We start from the raw sequence: 12,878 nt of genomic DNA on the forward strand, positions 1-12,878 counted from the left end.
TACCACTGACCAGTTATATGAGTTCTGGTTAAAGATGGCGGCACCCTTGAGGATCTTAGTTCGGCGCCTTATGACAAGAAGCAACCTTCGTTGTGTTGCAGCTCTTCATAGTTCCGCCCGCAAGTTCGCTTTGCCTGATAAAGTAACGCATACTGGACAGGTAAGCAATTGTTTATGCTAAAGTGATTGCCTTTCAAACAGAAAGTTATCGATGAAAACTTTGAAGGGATTAGTAAAGTTCTAATCGTTGATTATGAATAATGTGAAAGACGGATCAAAAACGGATAAAACCAGCAAAGGCTTCGAATTAAAAGTCGTGCATGCACGTGTGCATGTATATCTAAAAAATATGCTTGAGAAAGCATCCTCCAATTGGAACTCTAAGGCGTAGATTTGCGTACAGTTTATGAACCAATACACATATCTTATTAGACTGCGCACCGGTGGTGACGCGGGAGGTCGTGCCGACCTCTCAAGTCTCACGATTTTGTCGCGAGACTCACGGTATTCAGTTCAATCTCACGTTCTCACGACGAGACAGACAAATCTCACGATAAATAGAGGCGCAAGCTGAAAGAACATACATATTTTTTTGTAGCATTTCATTTTTGGCTTGCTTAGGTGAGTTTCTTGCGTCAATTCTGTGCAAACTTATAGTTAAACTTAACAAACGAAGCTAAGCTGTTCAGTTCGTCATCTGTCTGTTCGCTGGAAACACAGCCCATGACAGACTGTTCGAAATTAGGTCAACATAACCAGTCTCTCGCATTTTGATCACGTTTTCAAAATGGTGGAAATTGCTGATGTATGTAATGATGATATAATGCTGGCCTCGGTTGTTCAAAACATGGATAATGCTATCCACCGGATAAGGCACTATCCAGTGGATTAACACTAGCAAAAGCAATTGAGTTATTCAGTGGATAGTGCTATCCACCCTTCGAACAACTGGGGCCTGAGCAATGAGTTCAACCCATTGCTCACACACTGGCTGGACTTAAGCTGTAAGTATTGAAGCTGTGAAAATCAAGTTTATTTCTGTGTTGTTAAGGTCCACACATGTTTTTAAATAATTTTAAGCAGAAAAAAAAACCATTTCTCTTATTAAGAACCTGTGTTTACTTGGTTTTGTCTGTCGGTCGATCAATCTCCAGATTTTTACTGAAATATCCAGATTTTTTGGCATCAGTCTCCAGATTTTTGGTGTTTTGAGGTTGAGAGGTCTGGTCGTGAGTTCGACCCGGACCAACCCTAAGGGTCTTTAAATAGCTGAGGAGAAAGTGCTGCCTCTGTAATTACATCCGCAAATGGTTAGACTTTCAAGTCTTCTCAGATAAGGTCTCGGATAAGGTCTCAAACGCATCCGTGGCTTGATGGCAATGTACTGAGAATGATGAGATCACATGATCGGGTTCACAAAGTGAGCTAAACTATATGGCTTACCCGAAGACTGGACCAAATATAGGCAATTACAAAATCTTGTGACCAGCATGAACAGAAAAGCAAGAAAGATATTTTTACAGTAAGGTGAAGGAAACTCGTGCTAGGCCTAAAGTTTTTTGGAATATGCTCCGTAAGGTCATTCCCGGTAAGAATAATTTGGGTGAAATTGAAAAGCTGGTGATCAATGGAAATGAGGTTAAGGATAAACAAGACAGATAATTCACTGAATGAGTACTTTACTACTATAGCCTCATCTTTTGTGATGTGATCCTATATATACATGTATATTTTTTACATATCTTAATTAATTTCTATACATTTTTATCTCTTTACAATACTGATTACTCTTTTTACTGATCACCGGTTTATACCAGTAAATCTTTCGATTTTGCTGATCTGTCTTTCTAGTCTAAATAAAGGTATTATTATTATTATTGTTATTGTTGTTATTATTATTAGTATTATTATTATTATTATAAGGCCCCGTCTCACAAATATCCTCCATGTAACTCAGGGCTCGACACCAACGGTAGCCAACTAGCCACAGTCTAGTGAAATTTCAGTTTTGGCTAGTAGATTTTGAGCTGCACTAGCCATTGGGGCTAGTAAAGATTATGAAGAAGTGGAGTTCTGGACGAAAACAAAACTGTGTTCCTACAGTATAATTTGTTACTGGCTATGCTGCAGCCGTTGCTGCTCCTCGAAAATGTATCGGACCCAGAATCGGTGACGTCTCTTTACACTTCCTCTCTGCCTTCTTCTTCACGACAACTCTAACATAAGAAGTTGAACACGACGCAAAAACTAATTCTGCTTTAATTTCTGCGCCCTATTCTTATGATATCACGAGATGAAGTTGCGTAAAGCAATCACGCATATGGAAAAGAGGTTCGCAAAAAAAAAACCGCAAAAAGTGACAGTGTTTGCGATCGAGCCAACCCAAACTGTTTGCGACTGTTTGCGACGTTGTTACCTGTATATGGAAAGAGGTCACGAATTTGTTTAGAAATTGAATCCAAATGTAAAAATTATTTATTTTAACTTAAAAAAGAAAGAGACAATATCGAGCGACTTACCTCGTTTACTAGGAATGGTTAAACTCACATAAAAAGAGAGAAAGTTTGCTCGCAAGCACTGTGGCCACCGAATATTAATTGACTCCGAAAAATATTCAAGCATTAAACGCACAGATTGCTGTTTGAAACTATTAAAAAGAAAATCTTATATGAGGGCAAGTCTGTCCTTTCGAACTTCCTTTATATAGAATTTAATATATTATTTTCCCGCATTCCGCTGCTTTTGTGCTTCATGGGTAGAATGGCGCTTTCAGGTTAAAATTTCAATCGCAAAAATAGCCCTAATCAAAGGAAAATCCTTTCCACAGACTTCCAAACGAGCAGTTTAGTTTTATGTACGGCTTATTTCTTAATTTAAACTCTATTCCTCGTTTTCCATACCCCGGTGCATTGCATGGTGAGTTGCAAAGTTTTGGCATGGGTTCTGTGAGAATTGCGCTCAAGGCCACGAAACTTTGCCTTCGTTAGAAAAATACGAGAAGCTGTACACTTCAGCACATTTGCGCCACTGTTGCAAGGATGGATATGAAAATATGAGAAAATGTACTAAAAGCGCGAGTTGCGCTTGCAAATGCGGTATTTTTTCGTGATAGTTTTAACAAATGAATGAAACTGCACATGACGAGACTGGCTAGTGCAAATTTAGATTTGGCTAGTGAAATCAGACCTGATACTAGCCACTAGGCTAGTGAGCTAAAAAGTTAGTCTCGAGCCCTGAATGTTCATTAGTTGGAACCCTGTGGGATGTTAAAAGAACCCACACACTATTCGAGGGGTATAGCAGGTCCACATCAGCTGAATAGCTGCCAAAAACTTCAACCTGCTCAAACAAATAAAATAATAACAAACAAACTAACTAACAAACAAACAAACATTTTTGTGTGTAATATCGCTGAGTATTTTTATGAGTTGTGCTGTATTTTGACGAGCCCGTTAGGGCAAGTCAAAATACAAACAACCAGTAGAAATACTCAGAGGTACTTGTATACGTCAAAACATCTACTAAGCTATTTATTATCCAACTTTTTTTGCACTAAATTTTTATACACATACATGTATGAAATAAAATGTTGATAGAACCCACTGGGAACTCGGAAAAATTCGAGTACCAGATGGAGCAAGATGAGCCAGATGAGCTATGCTGTCAGTCGTTATTATTTTGACTCTGTAGCTGAGTGATGCAGCTCGAGTCAAAGACCTACATGTACATTTCACCTTGCTCGCCATAGAGTCTCCAGTAGCTCAGTGGTTAGAGCATCCGACTAGATCACGGAGGGTCGTGGGTTTGAATCCCATCTGGGGCTCAGATTTTTCCGAGTTGCCAGTTGGCTCTATAATAATTATATTTCATTTCATATGACTAAATTTTTAGCAAATGAATAAACCGAGAATGTGTGACAGATTTGTGCGTGCGGGGCAACTAAGCTAGTCAAGCCAGTTTTCTATTGTACAATGACCAAGGGCTAAACTGGACTGGATCATGCGGCGCACCACTTATGATCAGATCAGGGGCACCAGATGGGTGCCCTTTTCCTATTTTGAAGACCTACATTGTAGATTACGCTGATGATCTAGCCTTACTAATACTATCACACACCCTAATTGAAGAAAAGACGCAACAACTTAACACCTTTGCGAAGCAACCTGGCCTCAACATCAGCAGCAAGAAGACCGAAATTATGTCACTGAATACTACCGACGCAAGACCATATGGGGCGCCGTTTGTAAAAAAATTATTTAGAACAAATTTGTGACATTTTTTTCCTTATTTAGAAATAATTAAAACTGCCAGAAAATTTATTTATAAATAAGACGCAAAACTTGTCGGATGATATGTAAATAATTGTTTTAGGCACATCCCGGATTTATAAACAATTTAAATAGCGAAATGAATTATATATAAATAATGAATCACACAACTTCAATAGACCGTGTTCGTATTCTCAGTATTGGACTGGAACTAGCTCGCAATGGAGGCTAATGCGGGGGAATATACATGTATTAAAATGTATTTGCATTTTAAAAGATTCCCCCGCATAAGCCTCCATTGCAAGCTAGTTCCAGTCCAATACTGAGAATACGAATATGGTCTGTTATTTATAAATCAGCCTGTCTCTAAAATATTTATTTACATATCATAAAGTTAGACAAACCAGTTGTACATTATACATAATTATGTAAGTTGCAGCCCATGCAGTTGTTTTCGTTTTCCTGACTATCTGGGAGCCTGGAACAGGCTAAATAGAACGTCCCTATTGATTCGATTGTTGAATCGTTTATGTCGGCGTACATAAACCATGTGGGTTGTTTCAGTTATGGTAAAACACTGACCTCCAACCTGCACTTTAAACTTTTTTGTGCCTAAACATTTTATTAAGGCAGGATCCTGTAACATGTTCTTTTCAGTACCTCTGGTTTTATTTTGTGATTTCATGACTGTTTCTTATTTTCTTTCAAGGACCTTGGGTTGCTGTGCTGATGCCAGTAATGCCATGTTTTCTGTGAGCAACAGCTCTCATCATTGCAGCCGTTTTCATTAAAAGAATCATCCCAGCAGTAACCCTTCTGTTTGGATAATAATATTTACTTGTACATAGACCTCTTATGCAATTTGTTGAAACTTTAAAAGTGACTAAAATTTACTTGGACATTTCTGATTCATGACAGGTGATTATCAAAGTTAGGCAACTATGGTAACTAGTATTTTTTTGGTATAATTTTATGTACATGTATGAGAATAATTTAGCTTCCTGCCCGCACTTTTTTTCAATCCCTCTCTCAAGATTGACCTTTCCATGATCACTTATTTTTTACATTTAGGTGTGGGAACCAAATGACTACAGAATGGCACGTTTCACTGACAGACAAAAGGAGGTAAGGCTTTTCAGTAGCTATGCAGTATCAACCAAGCTTAACCTCGTGCATAAACAAGAATCCATCAACAATTTGCAAGAAAGGGAACTTCTCCCTTCTTTCCCACAAACCAACAAGGAACCTGTTCGCTACGGTTCGTTCATAACTGAATAATTATGAGAAGGCCGCGTGAGTAACAGGTGGCTTCTGCCTCATAAATTATGTTTCAAAGACCTTAGGAGCAACGTCCTCGTAAACACAAACCTAACATCAAAATGACACCAGAAACAACACGGACCCCTCACATTCCTACTGGACGTTCCTGTGATAGAACCATGCTTATCCCCAACATTGAATAAAAACTGTGGTCTTAAGAGAAGAGGGGGGTGCACAGATACACAGACCAAGACTTTGATGTAAGTAAGGGATTAAGCATACTCATAATTACATGTTTTTATGGCCTTCACTACTATAGAAGTATCCACATTTTTTGTGCAGCAACGTGTGTAGCTTCAAGACCAGGCAATTTTATTGTTTCCTTGACAATTCCTTTTTTTGTCTACTTTTAGATCAACGAAAACTTTGCAACTGACCTTATTGCGGAAGAGCCGCCTATAGAAATTCATGGACGTCATGTATGGTGTGATGGAGGTGGGATCAAGTCAAGTTTTATTTATTTACAGCAAACAGTTTAAGTTATTACTCACCGCAAGCCAGACTGTACACAAAATTACTTAGAGAACTTTTTTTAAAAGGAATAAATGATTATTACATACAACAACAACATGTAAACATTACTCTTTGTGCTTTCAAATATTTAGAAGGTAGAAGGATTTAGGAGAAAAAGCAAGTTTTTGAGACTAGTTGGTATGCCATTCCAGATTTCAACACCAACACGTGAAAAGGCCTTAATTAAGTGCGGATTGTTTGGTAAAAACAAGGCTCAGATGTTGATGAGCGTGTGCTCTGAGAATGAACACAAGTTATTTTAGAAAAAAAATGAAAAATTTTAATCGGTGTTATAGGGAATTTGAGTGGTAGAAGTTTTCCTTTCAAGAAAAGAGGTATTGCATGCTCCCTTGCTTGAGCAAAGTGAATAAGACAGTTTTTTTTTCTCCAAGTTTTCAAGTGAAGTTTTGTCAAGTATTAAAGGTCAACTAGACAGCCATTTGTAACTTAAGATGCAAGCCAGCAAAATTAGTCATTTTGTCACCAGGGGATACCATAACCAATGTAATTTAACGAACAACAGTACTGTTTAAATTAACTAAGCAATTTTGTATGACAGCTTTTCTTGGCAACTGATATTGTACCAGTCAATGAAATTGACTTGAATAACAACAGATAAAAATGCATGACAAAAAAAGACAACCAATCGTGTGGCCGTGATGATGAAAACAATTCAACCTGTGCAAGAACAAACTGAGGGCTGTGCTATTACATATTCTTACAATACTAAACGTTATTTACAATGTACAATTATATCATTTGTTGGTATTAAAGTTTTAACGCTTGTTTTAACCCATTGATTCCTGGGAGTGATCGAGACGTAACAGATTTTATTCTAATGTCAGACGATTTTACTTGTCAACTGGAGGTGTCCAAGGGCACGTGAGGAGTCAGTGGGTTAATCAGTCAAAAATTACAGCTGTCTGTCCCCTTCATTAAATAAATGTAATATTTTTGGAATTATTTTGTTTATCATTAGGAGGAGGAGCTCTGGGACATCCAAAGGTGTACATCAATTTGGTAGGCTCTTGTATTTACAGATTGCAATTTATATAATTTATATTTTGAACAAGAGTGACTCTTGATATTAATGTTATCAAGGTCCTGATCAGGGCCCGGTTGTTCAAAAGCCGATTAACGCTAACCCCAGGTTAAAAATTAACCGAGGAGTTTATTTCTCTTTTCCCAAATGCTGTTCAACGCTGATATTCGGCAAAACTTAACATCAGAGGAAGTCAATCTTGAAGAACGAAAATAAACAAAAGAAACTTTCACCATAAAGTTGAAAAAATGAAACCAAAGTTTACGCTAATCCTAGGTTAACTTAATCGGCTTTCGAACAACCGGGCCCAGTACAGTAACACACTTAGGGTGTGTTTGATTCACCCAAAAGACCATTATTTTGCATAAACGGCGCCCAAATTTGAATAACAATACTTGATACATCCTTAGCCTCGTGTTTATGTTTCAAGACAAAGGATTTTTCTCATGAATGTGAGGCTAAGGATGTATCAAGTGTTGTTATTCAAATTTGGGCACCATTTATGCAAAGGGTCTATTCCGGAGTAAGTATACGTGGAGTGACTTAAAACAGTATGTTTGGCGTTTTGAAGCAACAAGGACAATAAAGATATGCTTAAAATAGTGTTTTAGCGGGTGTTTGACAATTTTAATGTGAATCTCCATAAAAACGAAGGATTTCTACATTTAACTTCTATTCCTTGTATTCCTAATTCCGGAATACGGTCAATCGAATGCACCCTTGGTGTATCAGGTCATTAGTTGGGCAGGGTTTCCAGGAGTTAAAGTGAGGATTCCAAACTTGTGACCATTTTCTTTTATTACATGAAATCACTACATGTACCTTTGGTATCTATGGACTGTCCATTCTGGAGGTGAAGGTTGATTTTCTTGGTTTCAGATTGGATTTGGTTGACGTTTGCACACTAAATAATGGGAATTTTTTTTTTTTGCTAGTGGTTGCTTCTAAGATCATCGCTGTAAAAAACAGCAGTTCAATTACATTGTAGATAAAAAATTCTACCCTCGGATGTCTTCACATAGTTTACAGTACACGCCTTAAAAAAGAGAACATGCCCATGTTGTAATTGGCTTATAAATTTATTATTTGTGCACAATTTCTGGCCTCTATAAAAACTACTTGTAGATGTTCATGTACACATGATCACAGTCCTGTTTGCAAGTCAATTGTTTTATTTGCATATTTGGTGATAGCGGCTATCATGACTTCCTTGTCCATGTTAGCTTTCATTAGCTTCAAAATTGAACTGGTAGACAAGTTACATCAAAACTCTTGGAATATAGATCATTAATTTTTTCAAATTAATTTCTAAACTAATGTGTCTGTAGAACCATTCTCCATGATGATGTGTAACTAACTGTTAGAGCTGGGAAAAGGTTGACATTCCCCGGTACATGATCTAATCTTTACACATGTGAATGGGTCAAACCTGGTCAGGTTGCGATCATTAATGATTATTTTGATTATATTACAGGACCAAGAAGGGCCACAGGCCTGCGGATACTGTGGTTTAAGATTTGTCATGGCTTCTGATTATCGCTGAAGAATGTACAGTTTTTTTTTTTGGTTGGTTTTTCCTTGAAACAAGTATATAATTAAAGTTCAGAAATAAACTGTAAATAACTATGAGTGTGATGCGAGGTTTATATTGTTACTGAATGAAATAAAATATTTAATGTATAATTTATATAATTTGAAGTGCGAGTTATAGACAAATATATAATATTAAATATAAAGGTGTAATGAGCCCGAGGAGAGGATATTGTAAAGATTGCGTACCGATTGCCAACGAATCACACAGATTGAACTAAACGCAACAGTAATCTTTACTTCACTCGCACGCCATGACACTCAAAAGAGCATGGTTTTACATTTCCCATGAGTCTAAGTAAGCCCGCGATTTCTATGGACTTCCGATATGAAAACCCATTCAACCAAAATTTCCGGAAATTTCGGTCCAAAACTCAATGGATCGGTTCGGTCCAACCGGAAAAATTTCGAAAAAACTGGTCCACCTTTTGAGGTGGTCCTCTTTTCCCGGTCGGACCGGTCGGAAATTTTGGTTGAATGGATCGCGCCCATCAATACATTACATCCCTTCCTTCCTTTCGAAACAAAGTATAGTGAAAGGAAAATGTCAAGAAAATATATAGTATGAAAAACCGTTCCACACGGACTTCGCAACTAGAATGACACTGTCCTTTTCTACTAAACTATAAACTTAAAGTCTACCAGAGTTCAACACAGGTTCTATGCGTCAACAGTGTCTACTTGATAAAGTACATAATCCTTGTATTTCTCCGGCATTCTGATTGTCTGTTTGGGTCGTGGTGTTACTGTACTTTCTTCCAGTGTACTTGGGGCAACCGCTGGGCTTACAGCCTCTCCAACTGCTGAGTTAACAGCCTTTTCACTTCCATTTTCTGTTAACTCCTGTGCATCCTCGAGTGGGTTGTAACGTTTAACAAAACAACTGTTCCGCCTGTATTCCACGCCCTCCTTCGACCGAACAGTCACCTCACGGCCTTCCTTAGTTTGCACTGTGTATGAATCACTCTCAAAATTTGCTTCAAGCTTACCAGACGTTTTTGTGTTCTTTAGTAAAACTTGATCTCCAGGCATCACAGGATTTTCTACAGCACCTCGTCTGTTGTCAGCATATGCTTTGTGGATCAACTTGTGATTCCAATCATTGTCTCTTACACTCTCATTCAACGGGTTATCAGCTCTCTTCAGCTCTGGAAATTTAGTTTTCAGTTCCCTACCGAACATGAGGAAAGCAGGAGTAACTCCTGTGCTTACTTGTGGTGTGCTCCAGTACGCGAGCAGAAACTTATTAAGTTCTCCCCGCCACTCTTTTCCTTCACCGTGAGCCACTTTCAAAGCCTTTAGACTGAGCGTTCTATTCTGTCTCTCGACGTGCCCATTGGCGTGCGGCCACAGCGGAGATGTCCGGTGTTCTACTCCGTGGTCTGAGAGGAACGTCTTACACTCCTCGCAGCAAAACTGAGGACCATTGTCGGACTTGAGAGTAAAGGGATATCCATATCTTGAAAATATTTGTGTCAGTACATCCATCACTTTTTTGGATGTGGTCGAACGCATGATTTCCACCTCAGAATCTGCTGAAATAGTCCAAGACTGCAAACAAACTTTCTCCCGTCGGAAGAGGACCCATCAAGTCTATGGCTATATCCTGCCAAGGACCAGTAGGTGGTTCCACTCTTTTCATCGGCTCTGGAGGCTGTAACTCCCCTACAACCTGGCATCCATGACAAGACTTGCAGACTCGTTCGGCATCTAAGTCCATTTTTGGACACCAAACCTTTGTTCTGAGGCGTGCCTTCATCTTTACAGTGCCCTGATAACCCTCATGAGCAAGACGTAGGACCTCTCCCCTTAGAGCCTCCGGTATGACAATTCGAGTGCTACGCAAGACAAGTTTGCCTAACACGCATACATGTAGCTCATTCCTGACACACAAATACGCAGACATCCTACATTGAGACCAGTCCCCACTTAAAATGTACTGTCTCAGGCTAACCATCTCTGGATCACTCTCAGACACCTCTTCCACTTGTTTAGCCGAGAGTGCCACTCGTAGGCTTCCTTGAGCGAATGCCATAGCAAAGTCAGTCTCCTCTCCGCTTGCGTCTTTGGGGTTGACTTAATTAAGCCTCGAAAGTGCGTCAGCAATGTTTGCTTTTCCGGGTCGGTAAACAACCTTGTAATCAAAGCCCTGTAACCCTAGAACCCATCGCTCTATACGCGCCGATGGTTTAGAGAGCCTGCCAAAAATGCACTCAAGCGGTTTGTGGTCGGTTTCTAGTTCAAACTGGCGTCCGTATACATAAATGTTAAACCTTTCACAGGCCCATGCAAGGGCCAATGTTTCTTTTTCTGTTTAGCTCTTGAAGTTGAGTCAACACCGCACCCAAACCGTGTGGGCCTGCATCCGCAATGATTCGTGTATTGCAGTCCCCTCTGAAGTATGCAAGTGTGCTGCCCCTGCAGCAAGCTCTTTTAACTTCTGAAAGGACCTTTTCTGTGCTTCACCCCAAACGAAAGGCTCATTCTTCCTCAGGAGACTCCTAAGCGGCTCTGCTTCTTGCGCGAAGTTAGGGAGAAATTTTGCAGAATACTACACCAGCTGAACGAATGATCTGACCTCTGAAGCATCTTGTGGATGACTTTCATTCATAATAGCAGCTACCTTCTCTTCACTGGGCGTAACACCTTGACTGCTCAGATCATGACCGTAAAAGGTCAGTTTGGGAAGGCGAAACTGACATTTCGTTCCATTCAGAGTTAATCCTTTCTCTGCCAACCGCTTTAAAACAGTATGCAAATTCCTGTCGTGCTCTTCAATACCACAACCATGCACAATCAGATCATCTGCCAAGTTATCCACACCCCTACACCCCTGCAAAACATCAGCAACTATTTTCTGGTACTTTTCGGGCGCTGATGTTATGTATCGGTACAAGCCGCAGTGTGTAATAATAAATGTTGTAATATCACGCGATTTTTCATCCAGTTCCACTTGGTGAAAACCCCATTTCAGATCAAGTTTTGAGAACACAGTTGAACCATGAAGATCATATAACACTTCCTCAATCGAAGGGATGGGGTGTCTCTCCCTCTCTATTGCTATATTTGCTCTGGGCATGTCCACACAAATCCGTATATCGCCGTCTGCCTTTGGGACCACAACCAATGGCGAAACTCATTCAGTAGGTTTGTGTGACACCTCTTCGATGATGATGATGTCCTTGGCTAACAACTCGTCCAACTTCTCTTCAGCCTTGATTCTCAGTCCAAATGGTAGCCTCCGTACCGGTTGTGCGACAGGTGTGACATCATCTCTTACATGAAGCTTCAGCTGGAAATTCCTCAGCTTCCCAACCCCTGTGAAAACTTCTGCGTACTTGTCACGGGTATCAGCACCATTGCCCTCTGTCATTAATGAACGTATTTCTTCTTTCATGGGACCAACCCTCAACACTTCTTTTTTCTCTGCAGTGCTCTTTCCCAGTAGAGATCTGCCTGGACCCTTAACAACTGTGAATTCATCAACACACGTCTTGCCATTAGACCCACATACAATTTCAGACACAAATGTACCAATCACTTCAATAGGCTCCTTTTGACCATACGCAATCAACTTTTTGCTTGATTTCTTGGAATCACACTGTACACTCTCTTTCTTCATTGCTTCCCAGGTCGTCTGATCAAGCATTGCATGAAGCGCCTGAGTCAATAAGTACTGAACGTAACATAACTCCTCCAACCTTCAAGTCAACTTCACTACCACCTGCAAACTCACCAGCTCCAACTGCAAATGCATAGTAACCTTGGGCACCAGCAGCTGAATTTTCTGACACTTGATACGCTCTGCCCCCGGAGGCTTTCCTTTTCTCAAAATCTTGAGAAGGAGCTCTGCGTTCCTTTGTTTTGAAACAAATAGCAAAATGTCCAACTTCCCCACACGTATTGCACTTTTGGTTGCGAGCTGGGCAATTCCGATCAAGTGCGATATGGTCACTGTAATTAAAACGGAGACATCTTATCACCTTTGCACCCTGACAACCACCGGAATGTTTACCAGACTTATTTCCTCTACCTTTGACTTGAGCGGTCCCTTTTAGCTTTCCCCGTAATTTGAGGTTTGCCGAACGAGACAGCATTCACCTGGCCTGAGAAGCTTAACTGATCCATGGCCTTGACCTGCATAT

At 39.8% G+C, this 12,878-nt stretch overlaps 3 protein-coding genes across 3 annotated transcripts; 1 reads left to right on the forward strand and 2 right to left on the reverse strand.

Moving 5' to 3' along the window:
- The first annotated feature begins 2 nt into the window (after positions 1-2).
- On the forward strand, positions 3-8,772 carry LOC138018733 (NADH dehydrogenase [ubiquinone] iron-sulfur protein 6, mitochondrial-like). Its single transcript, XM_068865426.1, has 5 exons — positions 3-160; positions 5,340-5,393; positions 5,942-6,023; positions 7,081-7,121; positions 8,618-8,772. The coding sequence occupies exons 1-5, from the start codon at positions 35-37 to the stop codon at positions 8,684-8,686; spliced, it is 372 nt and encodes a 123-aa protein (XP_068721527.1). The 5' UTR covers positions 3-34; the 3' UTR covers positions 8,687-8,772.
- A 621-nt stretch (positions 8,773-9,393) lies between these two features.
- LOC138020762 (uncharacterized) lies at positions 9,394-10,248 on the reverse strand. Its single transcript, XM_068867691.1, has one exon. It carries the CDS (start codon positions 10,246-10,248, stop codon positions 9,394-9,396), a length of 855 nt encoding a protein of 284 aa, XP_068723792.1.
- Positions 10,249-11,869: 1,621 nt separating this feature from the next.
- Positions 11,870-12,355, reverse strand: LOC138020763 (uncharacterized). Its single transcript, XM_068867692.1, has one exon. It carries the CDS (start codon positions 12,353-12,355, stop codon positions 11,870-11,872), a length of 486 nt encoding a protein of 161 aa, XP_068723793.1.
- Positions 12,356-12,878: the final 523 nt, after the last annotated feature.

Source organism: Montipora capricornis, chromosome 10 (assembly GCF_036669925.1).
Source record: "Montipora capricornis isolate CH-2021 chromosome 10, ASM3666992v2, whole genome shotgun sequence".
Classification (NCBI taxonomy): Eukaryota; Metazoa; Cnidaria; class Anthozoa; order Scleractinia; family Acroporidae; genus Montipora; species Montipora capricornis.

What these genes read in the sequence shown, in the direction of transcription:
- LOC138018733 (XM_068865426.1), top strand. Translation starts at nt 35, where the DNA reads ATGGCGGCACCCTTGAGGATCTTAGTTCGGCGCCTTATGACAAGAAGC. An exon ending in AAGTAACGCATACTGGACAG is followed by an intron (nt 161 to 5,339) that starts GTAAGCAATTGT and finishes TTTTACATTTAG; the next exon opens with GTGTGGGAACCAAATGACTA. An exon ending in CAAAGGTGTACATCAATTTG is followed by an intron (nt 7,122 to 8,617) that starts GTAGGCTCTTGT and finishes ATTATATTACAG; the next exon opens with GACCAAGAAGGGCCACAGGC.
- LOC138020762 (XM_068867691.1), bottom strand. Translation starts at nt 10,248, where the DNA reads ATGCGTTCGACCACATCCAAAAAAGTGATGGATGTACTGACACAAATA.
- LOC138020763 (XM_068867692.1), bottom strand. Translation starts at nt 12,355, where the DNA reads ATGAAGAAAGAGAGTGTACAGTGTGATTCCAAGAAATCAAGCAAAAAG.